Source organism: Marmota flaviventris, chromosome 16, assembly GCF_047511675.1.
Source record: "Marmota flaviventris isolate mMarFla1 chromosome 16, mMarFla1.hap1, whole genome shotgun sequence".
In the NCBI taxonomy this organism is placed as follows: domain Eukaryota; kingdom Metazoa; phylum Chordata; class Mammalia; order Rodentia; family Sciuridae; genus Marmota; species Marmota flaviventris.
The window spans coordinates 4039962-4053610 of NC_092513.1; the positions used below are offsets into that span (position 1 = coordinate 4039962).

The window sequence follows — 13649 nt, forward strand, 5'->3', positions numbered from 1 at the left end:
AGGAACAGCTGACCTCCACCATCCATTTACACTGTATAAGCAAGGGGCTTCCTGCAGTGGACATACCTGTATGAGTGCGAATGTGTGCCAGAAAGGCCATGGAATTGCTGCTTCGACACATCTTCCCACAGTACTTGCAAATGTTTCCCTGGTTTTCCTCTCTCTCACGGTTGATTTGCTCAGTGTCTTCCACTATGTACTTATTCACCTCCCGAAGCAATTCCTCATGCTGTCCTTTAATATGCAGAAATAAGTTCTGTTCAGAATCAAAGGGCTCAGTACACTTGACACATTTAAAGGTGGCCCCTCCTTCTGGAAGCTCTTCTACACTGGCCTGTTCATTTCTCATATGACCAGCACTAGCCAAATGCTGATGAAGGTTGCTTTCTGTATAGAATGACTTTCCACAGAGTAAACAATGGAAGTGTTTCTCTTTTGTGGGATGCTTCATAGCTATGTGAACATTCAGTCCACTCAGTCCATCTGCTAAGAAGCCACAATCATCACAGCGGATTCGTGTAGATTCACTAAAGGAACCACCTTCAGCTTTCCTCTTTTTCAAGCTTTGAACACAGTCTTTCAAGGGCAACTCAGTAATTCTCACCCCCGCTGTCATCATACCCTCTTCCGACTGGTCTATCAATTCACCATCTTCAGGGTTCTTTATTCTAATTATGGAAGAATCAAAACGGCCAAAACTGTACATGGCCTCCCCCTTATCATTAATACTGATTATAGTTTCATAAACATCATTACTCTCAAGTGTGCTATCAGAAGTGGGGCCATCCTCTTCCAAAATAATTTCAGTTTCATGTTGTGGATTCATCAGAATTTCCTTATTCTCCAGAACAGTATTTGCTGGCACACACCCAACTTTGTTCTTAACACCATGATCCAGGTTTAGCTGCTCTCTTGTCACTCTCATCATCACAGGGGGATGGCTTTCAGCTGAATGGCCCCCTTCTAGGACACGGGGACACAGGTGTTTATCACAGACTTTATTACCACTATCTCCTGTGCTTCCTCCATCACTCTCACAATGTGTATGGGAGTCACTGATGTCATTCAACATATCATGGTTTTTCTTTGCTGTCTCACAATTCAAAGCTGAGCTTCCTGAATTTTCATTTTGAAATCTACTTGGAGAGCTATAACTGGAGGAAATGTTGAGGGACTCCATGTCCTCAGGTTTCATACCTTTATCCTTGACAGGCGGCTGCTGGAAAGTCTCACCAAAGGAACGGTCTTCACTGAAATTAGATTCTTCTTCCTCAGTCTCAATTTCTACAGAGCTGGGAGCACAGAGAACTTTAGACATATCTAAACTAGCCGTTTCATCTAAAATAGAACAATCAACAGCATTTCCAGATTTAAGAGGATCAGATGGTTGGCCTGAAATTATCTGAAAGTCCTCAGAGTTTTGAGGATGCTCCTCTTCAGGTATGATGATGTTTTTGGACATTTCTGCAGAATCTCCTTCTACCTTAGAAGAGCTGAGGTAAGACTGCCTTTTCATTTTGTGCTTCTCAGTTGCTGCATGCCTAGTCATTTCTCGACGAGTCACTGCATAGTAATCGCAGGCCATGCAATAAAATTCAAACTCTTTTGTATGTTTCCGTTTCACATGCAGCTCTAGAGAAGCAGGAGAGTGAGCGATAAACTCACAGTGTAGACATTTATTATCATTTGTACCTGTAATCTCTCTCTGGGAATACGCATCCCCCTGTTTGACAAGGTCCTCTGGATCTAGAGATATTTGCTCCTTTTTATCAGTAAGAGGACGGTTAACTTCTCCATCTATAGAATGAAATACATTTTCAACTTCAACTTCAATTGGATTTCCTTGTTCTACTATTGGCTTTTCTAAAATGGAAGTACCTGACTCAGTAGACTTGTTGGTGTGTTCATCTGAAACAGTTAATGCTAAGTGAGTGTTCTTTTTACAGGCTTCAAGATTACCTTCAGGGCCAACAATAATATCTGAATTTTGTTTCCCATTTGCTTCTATCTCTACCCGTCCCTTATGTTTCTTGGTGGCACAATGACGTTCCATGTCTCCCTTGGTTACAGTATAATACTTACACACTTTGCACAGATAACTGTACTGGTGACTGTGTTTGCGTCTAATGTGAACAGTCAAATTTGTAATACTAGAGGCCAAAAGACCACAATGTGAACATGTCCGTGAGATGCTGCCTTTGGGTCTCCCTCTCTTTGGAGCACTTAAGGTTAATTCGTCATCTTTGGTGACAACACCAGACCGTGAGAGCTCTGTAGAAGTTAACATTTTCTTCTCAAGACAGGAATGTTCCTGAAATTGCACACCTCCATGGCCTTCAGTCTTCCCATTTCCAGAAATGTTATGCTCTTCTTTCCTATCATTTGCACCAATACATACCCTTTCAATGCATTCTTCAAAGCTTAAGCCAATATTATTTTTCTTAGCATTTTCAAGATGCTTGCTTCTTTTAATGTGTTTCTCCATTCCTTCTTTGCTCAATGAATAAAGATTGCATGCTTTACAGAGAAAATGATAGTCCTGACCATGCCGAAGCTTTATGTGTCTTGTGAGAACAGTGGAAGATCTTGTTTTATAAAAACACTTCTTACATTGAAACTGAGGTTTACTTGAATGCCTTACCTCATTTCCATGGCTTACCCTGGACTTAACAGGTTCTTCCTGAGTTGCTTTCCCTGATTCTTTCACAGACTCTTTTGTGTTTTCTGATTCTAAAGTACTTAAAGGTAAGTTCTGTAAAACCAAATCATTGTTCAATGATGGACAAGTCTTTGGTTGAACCAATAATCTAATATGCTTCTCCGTTGCTCTGTGTTCTTCCATGTCTTTCTCAGACAAAAACAGATTACAAGAAGTGCAAAGAAAACTCATCCCATGCTTTTCCTTCATGTGGTCTCTAAGGTTTATTTCATTCAAGGAAATGAAAGAACAACACTGACAATTGAGAACCGAAGTGATTTGCTGATGCTGGTTATTGTGCAAATGTTCCTCCAAGTCCCTCCTCAATGTACTGGAAAAGTCACAAGTCTGGCAGTAAAATTTCATCTCTCTTGCATGGCAACTTTTCACGTGGATTTCCAAATCTGCCCTATTTGTAGCTACTTGACCACAGTTTGTACATGTATACAACATTTGATGGTCAAGAGCTGGGTTCACCATTGGGGAGTCCAGCTGCGTGGAACCAGGATGACTGGGGCTAGTCTTGTCCTGCATCATTTCCATGGTGTCTGAGGCCATCACACACACACTCTGGGCATCACTGTTCTTTCCTAGTTGTTTAGACACTGGCTCTGCTTCACTTGTTTTCATCTGTGTTCTAAAGTGTTTCATATACATCCTCTGAGTTTCATTTGTGCCTCTTTTATTGATCCCTAAAACATTAAACCTTTTCTTTGCCTGGCCTTTCAAGGTAAAATTGCCACTTCGTCGTCGAAAACTATTACCCGACATTAGAATATTTCGCTCAGGTCTTGGCCTCGAAGTGGTACTGATACTATGTGCCATCTGCAGGATATTTCTGGTAGACTCTGAATTATCTAAGAGACCTTCTGAAGTTACTGCATCTCCTGGCTTTTTGCTCTGGTTTTCACGACTTTGAGCTATATCAAGGGAAGTAACATTTTCTTCAACAATCTCTGCTTTTTCTGACAAAGTATTTCTAGATGGCATCATTTCAACAAGAAGCTCACTGCTACTCCCACTGTGTTGAGAAATGCTTCCTCTACAGTCTTTAAGTTTGCTCCCATTATTTTGTAATCCTTTTGAATCCCTATTCTTTGCTGTTGGTTTAGAAGCTCTTGGTTTTGCTCGAACATTCTTTGTTCCCATGGAACACGTTTTTTTAGGAAAAGATTGTTTTGTTAAGATCTGTACAAATCCTCCACGAGCAGCTAGATTCTGACGCCGGAGATGTGTTTTGCCAAGATAGTGTGCTGTCAATAGGTTTTCTTCCACACACTGAAAACCACAAAGATCACAAGAAAAGACTTTCTGTGGCCCATGTGTGTGTTTGACATGCACATGGAGAGCTGAGCTGCTCTCTGCTTTGTGGCTACAGTGGCAGCAGATATGTTCCTTAGCCTGTTGCTCATGGCATTCAACATGTTTTTCTAAATCAGAGCAAGAAGAAAACAAATGACCACATGCACTGCACCTGAGAACTGAATCTACATTTTGAATGGTGCAACTAACACTCTTTTCTTTCAAGAGGGAAGGAGATTCTCTTTCTGGATCAAGAGAAACCATTTCCTGAGCAGACTTCCTTTCAGGGTCTGTTTTCAAAGAAATAGAATCAATAGTGCTAAGACAGCAAGAAGAAGAGAAGACATTTGGAAGAGTCGTGCCTCCTCCATCTGAGAAGCCCTTCAGAAAGGCCTCCTTTCCTCCCTCATCTAACAGGACTCCTGCTTCTGTGGCCAAGCTCTGGGGAATATCCAATCCACAAGTGCCCCGCTTTCCAGACTCAAGGGGCTCTGCCTCCTCTACTCTCATTCGTTTGGAAGCATGTTTATTTCCATCTTCCTCCACAAAGACACTGTCAGAGCTGGATGATTCTGAAAAACCTCTTTTGCTTATGAAATTCTCAGAGGAATTTGTTATCACATCAGATACAGGCCCACAGTCGTCATCATGGGATAAAATACTTCTAAAGTCTTTTGTCTTCTTGTTTGTATTGTCATCCTCATCATTCTCAGGTTTCTCAGAATCCATCATTAATAAAGTGCTGATGATGTTTCCCAGGTCAAAGGTGGCTTAACCAGCACTCATAACCTGTAAAGTAAATAAAAGTGGTGTTAAGTTTTTGAACACAGAAAAAATGCACATATTAATCAAAGTGGATGAAAAAATATAATATTAGCCTCATTGAAATTTCCTTTAAAGTTAGATGAATCTGGTCACATGTATGAAGTTTTTAGAAAAATATGTCGTCAGATTTGTGGAACACCACCAAAACCACATCATTGACTCAGGATACTATAGTATGGTATCCTTGAGAGAAAGCAACATTTTCAACCAGCCTGCCAAAACACTCTAATATTTCAATTCTCTAGACCAAATTTCAATTGACTACTACCTTTTATTTTTAAATCAGAGAAACCCTCTTTCCAAATTACATTTCAGTGACTTCCCACTCTGAAAACAAAACTGATATGATTGAAGACTACAAGTTAGGCCTTCCCCGCATTCCTAAGAAGCCCAAGTCCTAGTATAAAAGTAACTGCTTCATGCCTTTTCCCTGAAGCAGAAAGCCTTACTACGATATTTCTAAACAGATCCCCACTAATGGGTGTACACACTCGTCACATATCACCACTCATGCTCAAGTTCTTTTGCCAATAAGAAGTCACTACTATTCCCAAGTCAGTCTTTAATTTCCTTATCTCACACTCATTTTTTGGGTTGTCTAAGATGCATGGAAAACGGAAATGCCAATGACACAGAATTAATGGAATAAGTTTTAAGTGGAAAAAAAAAAAGAACTGTATTGAATAAAATGTTTTAAAATCAATATTATTGACTTCATTTTTATTATGATATTTAATTCAATTAAAACATCATTTTCCATTTACTTTATCCTATGATTATAATTTTCAGTCAAATGCCATTTGATTTGACATTAATAAAAAGTCATTATTATATTATAGCCTCAAAACTATTTCTAATTATTTTAACTATTTTATCCATAACAATGACAAATAAAATGAAGTCTGCTGCTTTGACTCTACTAAGGAAATAAAAACCAGTATTATTAGATATGGCACCAAAAGAACAAAAGAAAAATATAGGTAAATTGGATTTCATTAATACTTGATCAAATAAGTTTAGAATTTTTAATTTAAATTTAAACTTCTCTTTATCACAGGATTTCTTGGTACATAAGCATTTCACAACTTATTTCATGACAGACCTCTTAGTTTATAAAAATCTAAGAGATTACAGTGTTGCAAATAACCCTTTAGAAAATTCTCTAAAGCATCGGTTTTGGTTTCAATAGCTGCAATGGAAGAGAATGAAGGGAGAAAATAAAGTGGGAAAAGCAGCACCACGTATTCATTCCAAAACATTCGCTAGTGCCTACGATATGGCAAATATTCTTGGTTACAGATGCTGGACATACAATAAACACTACTCTGGCCTCCTGATGCTTACAATATAAGTGATAAGAATATTTTTTAAAAATAGATACATTGTCCAATCCAGGACAGCTACTTCTGGCCAAGATGGAGTCATGAGATAGATTTATATTTGAAACAACTTAAACAACAACAAAAAAACACACAAAATCTGTGAAACAACAGTAAAAGACAATAGACATGAGGCACCAAAGGACAGTGATCCCTGAGAGATGAGAACAACCCCATTGCGTCCCAGCTTACTGCATACAGTAGGTACCCAGGCCACAGCACAGGGGCAGGGATCTGAGCTGAGGGACAGAGTAAAGGAAAGGGGAGATGCAGAGAAAGAGAAGCCCAGAGGATGCCTCCCAAGTATCCTTGTCCAGAGACACAGCTCTGCACCTGCCCTAAAAGAGGTCTCTTGCCCCTTCACAGTCAGTCCCTGGAAACACACCCTTCATTCCCCATGTTCCAGAATCCTCTTGAAATGGATGGGCTTTGCCTGTTCTAGAAGTTGATGTTGTAAGATAAACGTTCTCTTTCTGTCAAAGTTAAACCTGAAGTTTGAGTTTCATAATATGTAACAAAAATATGTTTGCTGTAATCTAAACCATTTGGTTGAAATGTAGCCATCTGAGCCCCCAACATATCTCCCTTGTCTTCAGTCTTACAATCGTAATGGCTATGGTATAGCCAGGCATAACTGTAGCCCTTCCCCTTGCCCTCCCCAATTTTAAATTACTCAGTCACATAGATTGTAACCCCAAACTTCTCCTATCAAAGCAAGAGGCAGTGCTGCCTTAGTAATAAAAACCTGGGCAGTGGGCTTGCCTGCCATATTTTGGTAGCACATCCTTCTGCAGAAGCAGAATCTGCCTTGCCAAGTAACTTTTAAGTATGTGTTTGGTTTCTTCCAGTACCCTAATATTTCCAACCAAATGCAAAGAATCATATAATAAGCTTTAGGGTGGGGGATTCTGGTTTACTTTGCTCAGTGTGATACTTTTCTTGCATGTGTCAATACTATGTTTTATCTCACTACTCAGTAGCAATGCATCAAACAGAACAACTCTGTTGATGGAAATCTGAGCCAGTTTCTTTTTGTTGCTATTTAACAAAAATGTTATAAGTATTCTTATACTTGTCTTTTTAAAAACATATATTTTAATTTCTTTATGTAAATATCCAGCTATAGTATTATTGGTCTGTTAGGTAGACACATGTTTAACTTTACGAGAAACTGCTTGACTGATCTTCAGAGTGGTGTACTACTTTGCATAGCTATCCACAATGTATAAGAATTCTGGTTGACCCATGTCTTCCCCAACATTTAATGACGGTCTTTTAAATTGCAGTCTTTCTATGAATGTGCATGGTTTTATTCTGCATTTCCCTGATGACTAGTGATGGTACTGAATACTTTATGTGCTTTGTTAGCCTTTTGCCCATTTAATTCAGTCGTTTATTTTTCTTATTGAGCTCTAGGAGTTGCTTATATGTTCTAGACATAAATCCTCTGCCAGAATGTGTTTTACAAATATTTTCTGCCTTTTCATTTTATAAATAGTATCTTTGATAAAGAGAAGTTTTAAATTTTGATGACATCAATGCTTTGCCTGTTGTGGTTATTTATGTGTCTAGTAACATGTTTTCTGTCTCTCCAGTCTAAAATGTAACCCAAGGTTTATTATATCCAAAGAGCCTAGAACAATTCCAAACACCTGTAAGGTACTAAAATGGAACAAACGTCTCATTAGAACAAAAGAAATGTCTAATATCCAAGTATTTAAAGATGAAATGGGAAATGTCTGAGATAAACTTTGAAACAGTCCAGGAGGTGGCACAGTAAAGCTAGGTGCTGATAATGATTAAAGTTGAGTGACAGTGATATGAGGATTCATTATACAATTCTACCAACTTTTTCATATGTTTGTATATATTTGAAAAAAATCTACTAAAAAAGTTCAGTTTTAAAACATTTTGATGCTTAGTCTAAACTAGCATTCCCTCCCTTCCTTTCAAAACTGAGCCCAACCATCTCTTACTCTGCAAACACTGCTGTAGCATACAGCTAGGTCACCACTGCTGCAGGCACGGCAGGAGCTCCAACAGCACGCACGTGTGTGCAAGTGTAGCAAACACACGCATGCACGCACACACACACACAGCCTTACTTAGTGAACACACATGCATAAACACAGTGTTTAGACTGACTGTTGTGTCAAAGGCATCTGGTTCATATACTTTTAGAGAAAAAGAATGACTATATTAATGGACAAAAACAAAATAATGAAAACCTTTATTATCGTCTATAATAGCTCCCAAAATTCTAAAACAAAAGGAAAAAATACTCAACATTTGTTATTTCCCACCTGATTTTTAAATCAATGAAGCAATCCAACTACAGAAATAACATTCAACAAATATGTATTGAATACCCACCATATGAAAGATACAAACACATTACTTATTGTGATATCCTATGGGGAGGTACATGACACATACGCCAATGAACTCAAACACAAGGCCATATGTGACTGTGTTTGATATAAAATAAGATCTACAGCAATATAAACATGTAAGGAATGATACTTTCAAACAGAATATTCTAATAAATCAAGAATTTTGACTAAAAGTGAACAAACTAAATGTATGTTTTCTTTTGCTGAGGGAGCAGGTAGGAACAGTTAAATAACTTGAAGAGAAGGCAAGGTTGAGCAAGGCCGTGAGCTGTACACACAGTGAGCATAGGGGACTGTGGGCAGGCCAGAGAGGCCACGGTTGTCTATTGCACTGTCCCCTACAAAGCAGGCAGGTCCATCAGCCCAGCCCAGGTCACAGAAGAACCCACACAAGAGCTGGGTTTATTCAGTAGTTCTAGAAGATGACACCATGACACTGCACTGTTTTAAAAAGATTAATTTTTCAAGATATTAAGATACATTGGAGGAAAAGCAAGTAAAGAGGCAGAAAAAGCTCACTGTAATAGTTTAGATTACAAGGTCCAGAACTAGAATGAAGTCAGTGAGCAGGAGTGCAGAAGAGTTTAATAAGTACCTTAAATAAAATAAGAAGGATTAAATGCAAGTGAGAAAGTTTATGCTAAAGTAAACTTTAAAAAATCATTGGAGGCCCAGTGCAGTGGTGAATACCTGCAATCCCAGTGGCTCAGAGGCTGAAGAAGGAGGATCCCAAGTTCAAAGCCAGCCTCAGCAACTTAGAAGGCCCTAAGCAACTCAGCAAGACCCTGTCTCTAAATGAAATACAAAAGTGAGCTGGGGATGTGGTTCAGTGGTTAAGTGCCCTGGGTAAAAAAAAAAAAAAAAAAAATCACTAGATAAAGTTATTAGAGCAAGTATCAAATAACCAATGGAGATGGGTGAGGGACAAATTTAAAAAAAAAAATCAAAAGTCCCCTCACTGGGACAGTTTAAGCGCTCATTTTTCTGAGGCAGATTTCATTCATTCACTCTATGAACATTTACTGAAAGCTTATCATATACAAGGAAGTCAGTCTGACAAAGCAAAACCAAGCAGGCAGGGACTCGCTGCCAGCTCTCAGGATGAGGTATAATCTGCTTTCTGGTAATCAAAGGGAGAAATAAAATGAGTTTCAGACTTCTTCCCAAAGCAGGGTTTCCAGACAAAGAAGTCCTGGTAGGTGTCTGGACTAAAAGAGTGGCAGGCACGGGCAGGGGTGGGGGTTCAGTGTACAGCACTTGCCTGGCACATGTGAGGCACTGGGTTTGATCCTCAGCACCACATAAAAATAAATGAAATAAATTTTTTTAAAAGAGTGGCAAGCACTGTTAAACCCAACCTTCGTCAAACACCGGGCTTCCCACACAGTCACCATTCGACGCGTACCCTTACTGTGTCACAAAGATCTTCAAATACACCATTTTAAGTCTTCCTTGTCCAAATCGTTGAGTACTTACTCTTCACTGAAAAAACAAGTTAGGTATAACTTGATTGTCTTCATTTTCACCAATTATTAACTCAACCATGAACTGTCACAAAAGAAAATCCCTGTTCTAACTTAATAGTCCTCTGCTTTAAGAGGGGAAAAAAATGTCTCAGCAAAGAAACCACACATTTTTTGAGAATGATAAAACAAATCAATAGCAGCCTTCTGATGACACCTGGTGGCCACTTCTCACAGGAAGTTTCTTTCAGTGTTTTAAGGGAAGCATTGCAAGGAAGTACTGGGGAACAATTGTTCAGCCACTTCAAAGCCTAGCTAACTACAGGCAAGCACTCATGTAATGTTTCCTTATTTCTCATCCTTTTTGTTCCACTTTTCATTCATTTCAACCACTCATCTTCATTTCTGTCTCTACACCTTTTTTCCTAAGTCGTATATGCGAAGACAGTTGCAGGCCTGCTCTTTCAGTGACAAGCACACACACACTCATAATCATACTCTCACTGGTATGAAGAGACCACATAAAGACCCATCTTCTTCCCACCCAGCCCACCCCACTTCACCCTTCACCTTTGTAGGACTTACCCAAATTTAGTGGTGCAGGCAGTGTGAGTTAGCCACATTGCCAGGAACACACTAACCTCACAGGAAGGGTGTGCATACCAGGGCGGGTATGCACACGCACATGTACAAAAATACTTAATGGCTTCTTGTTATTTCCCTCTTAGGAGTTTAAAAAAGGATGAATCCCAGAATCTTGATACTACAACAAGAATTCTCCCCTCCTGGAAGATCAAAGTAGGATTGCCTACAAGTCTATAGTGAACTGCAGTGGCAACAACTGAGCAAGACAAGGACAACTGGAAATTAGTGGGGCACTCACATCTCTTTCTTAATCTACCATTTCACCTGGACCTTCTACTGAAGCTGTGTCATTATACTATTACCTAATTTTAAAGTCCCCACATCAAATCTACCAAAGGGAAGCTACTACTGGTGTAGTTACAGAATACCATGTGCATAATACCATGTACATAAGGGCAACTAAAGGTGCAGCATTCCACCCTCCTCCACCTGGTTTCTCCCATCAAAAATATCAATTTGTGGGCTGGGGATGTGGCTCAGTGGTAGAGTGCTTGCCTATTGCATGTGAGACACTGGGTTCAATCCTCAGTACCACCCACATACATACATACATACATAAATAAAGTTAGTGTTTCCATCTACAAATAAAAAATAAATTTAAAAAAATGTATCAATTTGTAACAGGGTTCACAAAACAGTCTCGGATCCCATAAGGAAAAGATTACTCTCCCATAAAGATGCATACAATTGCAAGTTGAACAAATAATCCTGAAAAGCATATTTAACACCCTAAAAGTACATTTACTAGAAAAGAGCAGGGACCATTTTCAACAAATAGATGGGCACTAGAGTGTTGGCTTACGCACAATGGGACACGTCCATGAACACGTGAGTCCAGTAAAACCACCTCCTCACTATCCTGAGAACAGGCTACAACACATTTCCTCAATTATAAGTTTGTAAAGTTGTTAAAAAGAACTACCCAGAAAAGTGGCTATTGTGGTTGTAAATGAGTCTGCAGATTCTTTGATACTCCCTTCAAAGGGTGAGGAGCGTAGTCCCCTTCCTCTTAAGCATAGGTTAGACTTAGTGATCTGCTTAAAAGGGACAAAAAACAGCGGAAGTGAGAATTCCACCTGAATACTAAGTTCTAAGAGACACACATTTCTTGGTTGCCCTCCCTCTAGAATCACTCCTTCCAGGAAAAACCAGTACAGTGAAGAGAGGACACCTGTAGGAACCACAATGCAAGGTCTAAGGCCTCCGCCCCAGAGCTGCTGAGGAATTAGAGGCTTCCCACAACAGTCAGGGAGTGAGCCATATGAGTGGCAGACCCTCTAGCCCCAATGCTCCTTCAGATGACAGTAGTCCCTCCACATTTCTGACTGGCACCAGAACCACCAAGGTAAGCCCATTCCCAAATTCCTAATGCACAAAAACTGCAGGATTTGTGCATGTGTTTATCACTTTTAATCACTGCAGTTTGACATAATGTGTTAATGCAGGAATAGAAAATGCTCTTCTCTACTTTCCATCTTGTTAAAAACAGTGTTGAAGTTCATGCCTCCTATACATATACTTACATACATTTTCCTTCCTATCTGCTCCCACCCTTATCAAGAAGCTTCTATAACACACAACAGCACTTGAGGCACACAGGAGGAGGTCAAGAAATGTTAACTGAATAATACAGGTCCTGTGAAACATGTTATGGGGCATAATTTTCATGAACTTTGAAATAAGTTGTAATAAAATGACATTTACATTTCTCCCACTATCAAATTCATATCTGATACAGCTTATGATGAAAATGGAAAGAAGAAAATCAAGTTATTAAAGAGCTACCTATAAAGGAGATGAGGTAGAGCAAGTTTTAAATTTAGATTTAAAATATCTTAACATTTGCTGAGAAACCTGCTCCTTTTGGATGGAAGCATTCCTGAGCAATGGGCTTGCTTCCGAGTTATCAGCAGACATGGGTTCCTTCCCAGTGATGAGCAGAAATTTTGCAGCACGCTATTCTAGTATGCCCAAACCTAAGAGGCGGCCCATGCAGTAGACACAGGCAGAGTCAGTCATCAGGGCCAAACGGGTCATAGTCCTTAAGTTACTTACACTACACAACTTACCTTCATCTAGTGAGAGGCACTCAAACTCAGAAGATTCAGAGGCCTCAGGCTCAGGATGTGGAACTGAGTAAGTCCAACCTCAAAAGCACTTTCATGCCAAGTCTAGCTTGATCCCATTACAGAGCCTTCTCCAGCCAAAGTACAAGGCATTTGCAGACAAGCAGACTAGCTGTTACTCCCAAGCCCATGTGGTAAAAGTAAAATCTCACTGAGTCAGAAGGGAGCGCTGTTTCTATTCAAGAGGATACCTATGTTATACTTCAAATATGCAATTCAATTTTGCCTAAAAGTTTAAATTATAAATATTTACTTAGTGCTTAAATGAGCGCTAAAACAGACATTAAAACACCATACTGACAGGGACCAGACCAGTGACAAAACAAAGTAAGTAGATCATCATCGCTTTTATTATCAAATTTTCCCACCTTTCCAGCACTATTTGTGAAAACGCATTAACAGTAATATGAAACAACTCACATGGCAAAAATAAATAAACTGTAAAAATTAGCTCAGCCATCATAACTGGCAATTTCTCTTATAAAAGCCTTGATATACTTCAAGTACTATTTTCCAAATACATTTTAAAATGTTAATTTTATGACCGACCACCTTATATCAACTATCTCTGACAAACAGCTTTCATAGTAAGAAAGATTTTACACAAAAAGTTAAATTTAATATTGCCTTTCAAAAACTATTTCAAAAATCAAGGCTTTGGTAGTGTTTCCATCTAATTTTTTAAGAAAAAAAATTCTTATTATAATAGGAATAAAGAGGATAAGAGAAAGAAATAAAGATTCTATAAGTAAAAATGAAAAAATTCAATGTCATTAGAAGCAAACAGGACACCTTTTATCTTATGCCATTTGAAAAAG

The 13649-nt window shown here is 39.0% G+C and overlaps 1 protein-coding gene across 3 annotated transcripts in view; it reads right to left on the reverse strand.

The window, feature by feature from the left end:
• Znf407 (zinc finger protein 407) overlaps positions 1–13649 on the reverse strand; it is a 430768-nt gene that overhangs the window by 400618 nt on the left and 16501 nt on the right. For 2 of the 3 annotated variants that reach the window (XM_071602635.1, XM_027935301.2), the window contains exon 2: positions 67–4789. In XM_071602635.1, the coding sequence (XP_071458736.1) occupies positions 67–4732 (4666 nt within the window). In that variant the 5' untranslated portion in view covers positions 4733–4789. Of the gene's footprint in view, positions 1–66; positions 4790–9287; positions 9753–13649 lie in introns of those variants that run through there. The other variant, XM_071602634.1, reaches the window with a different exon arrangement.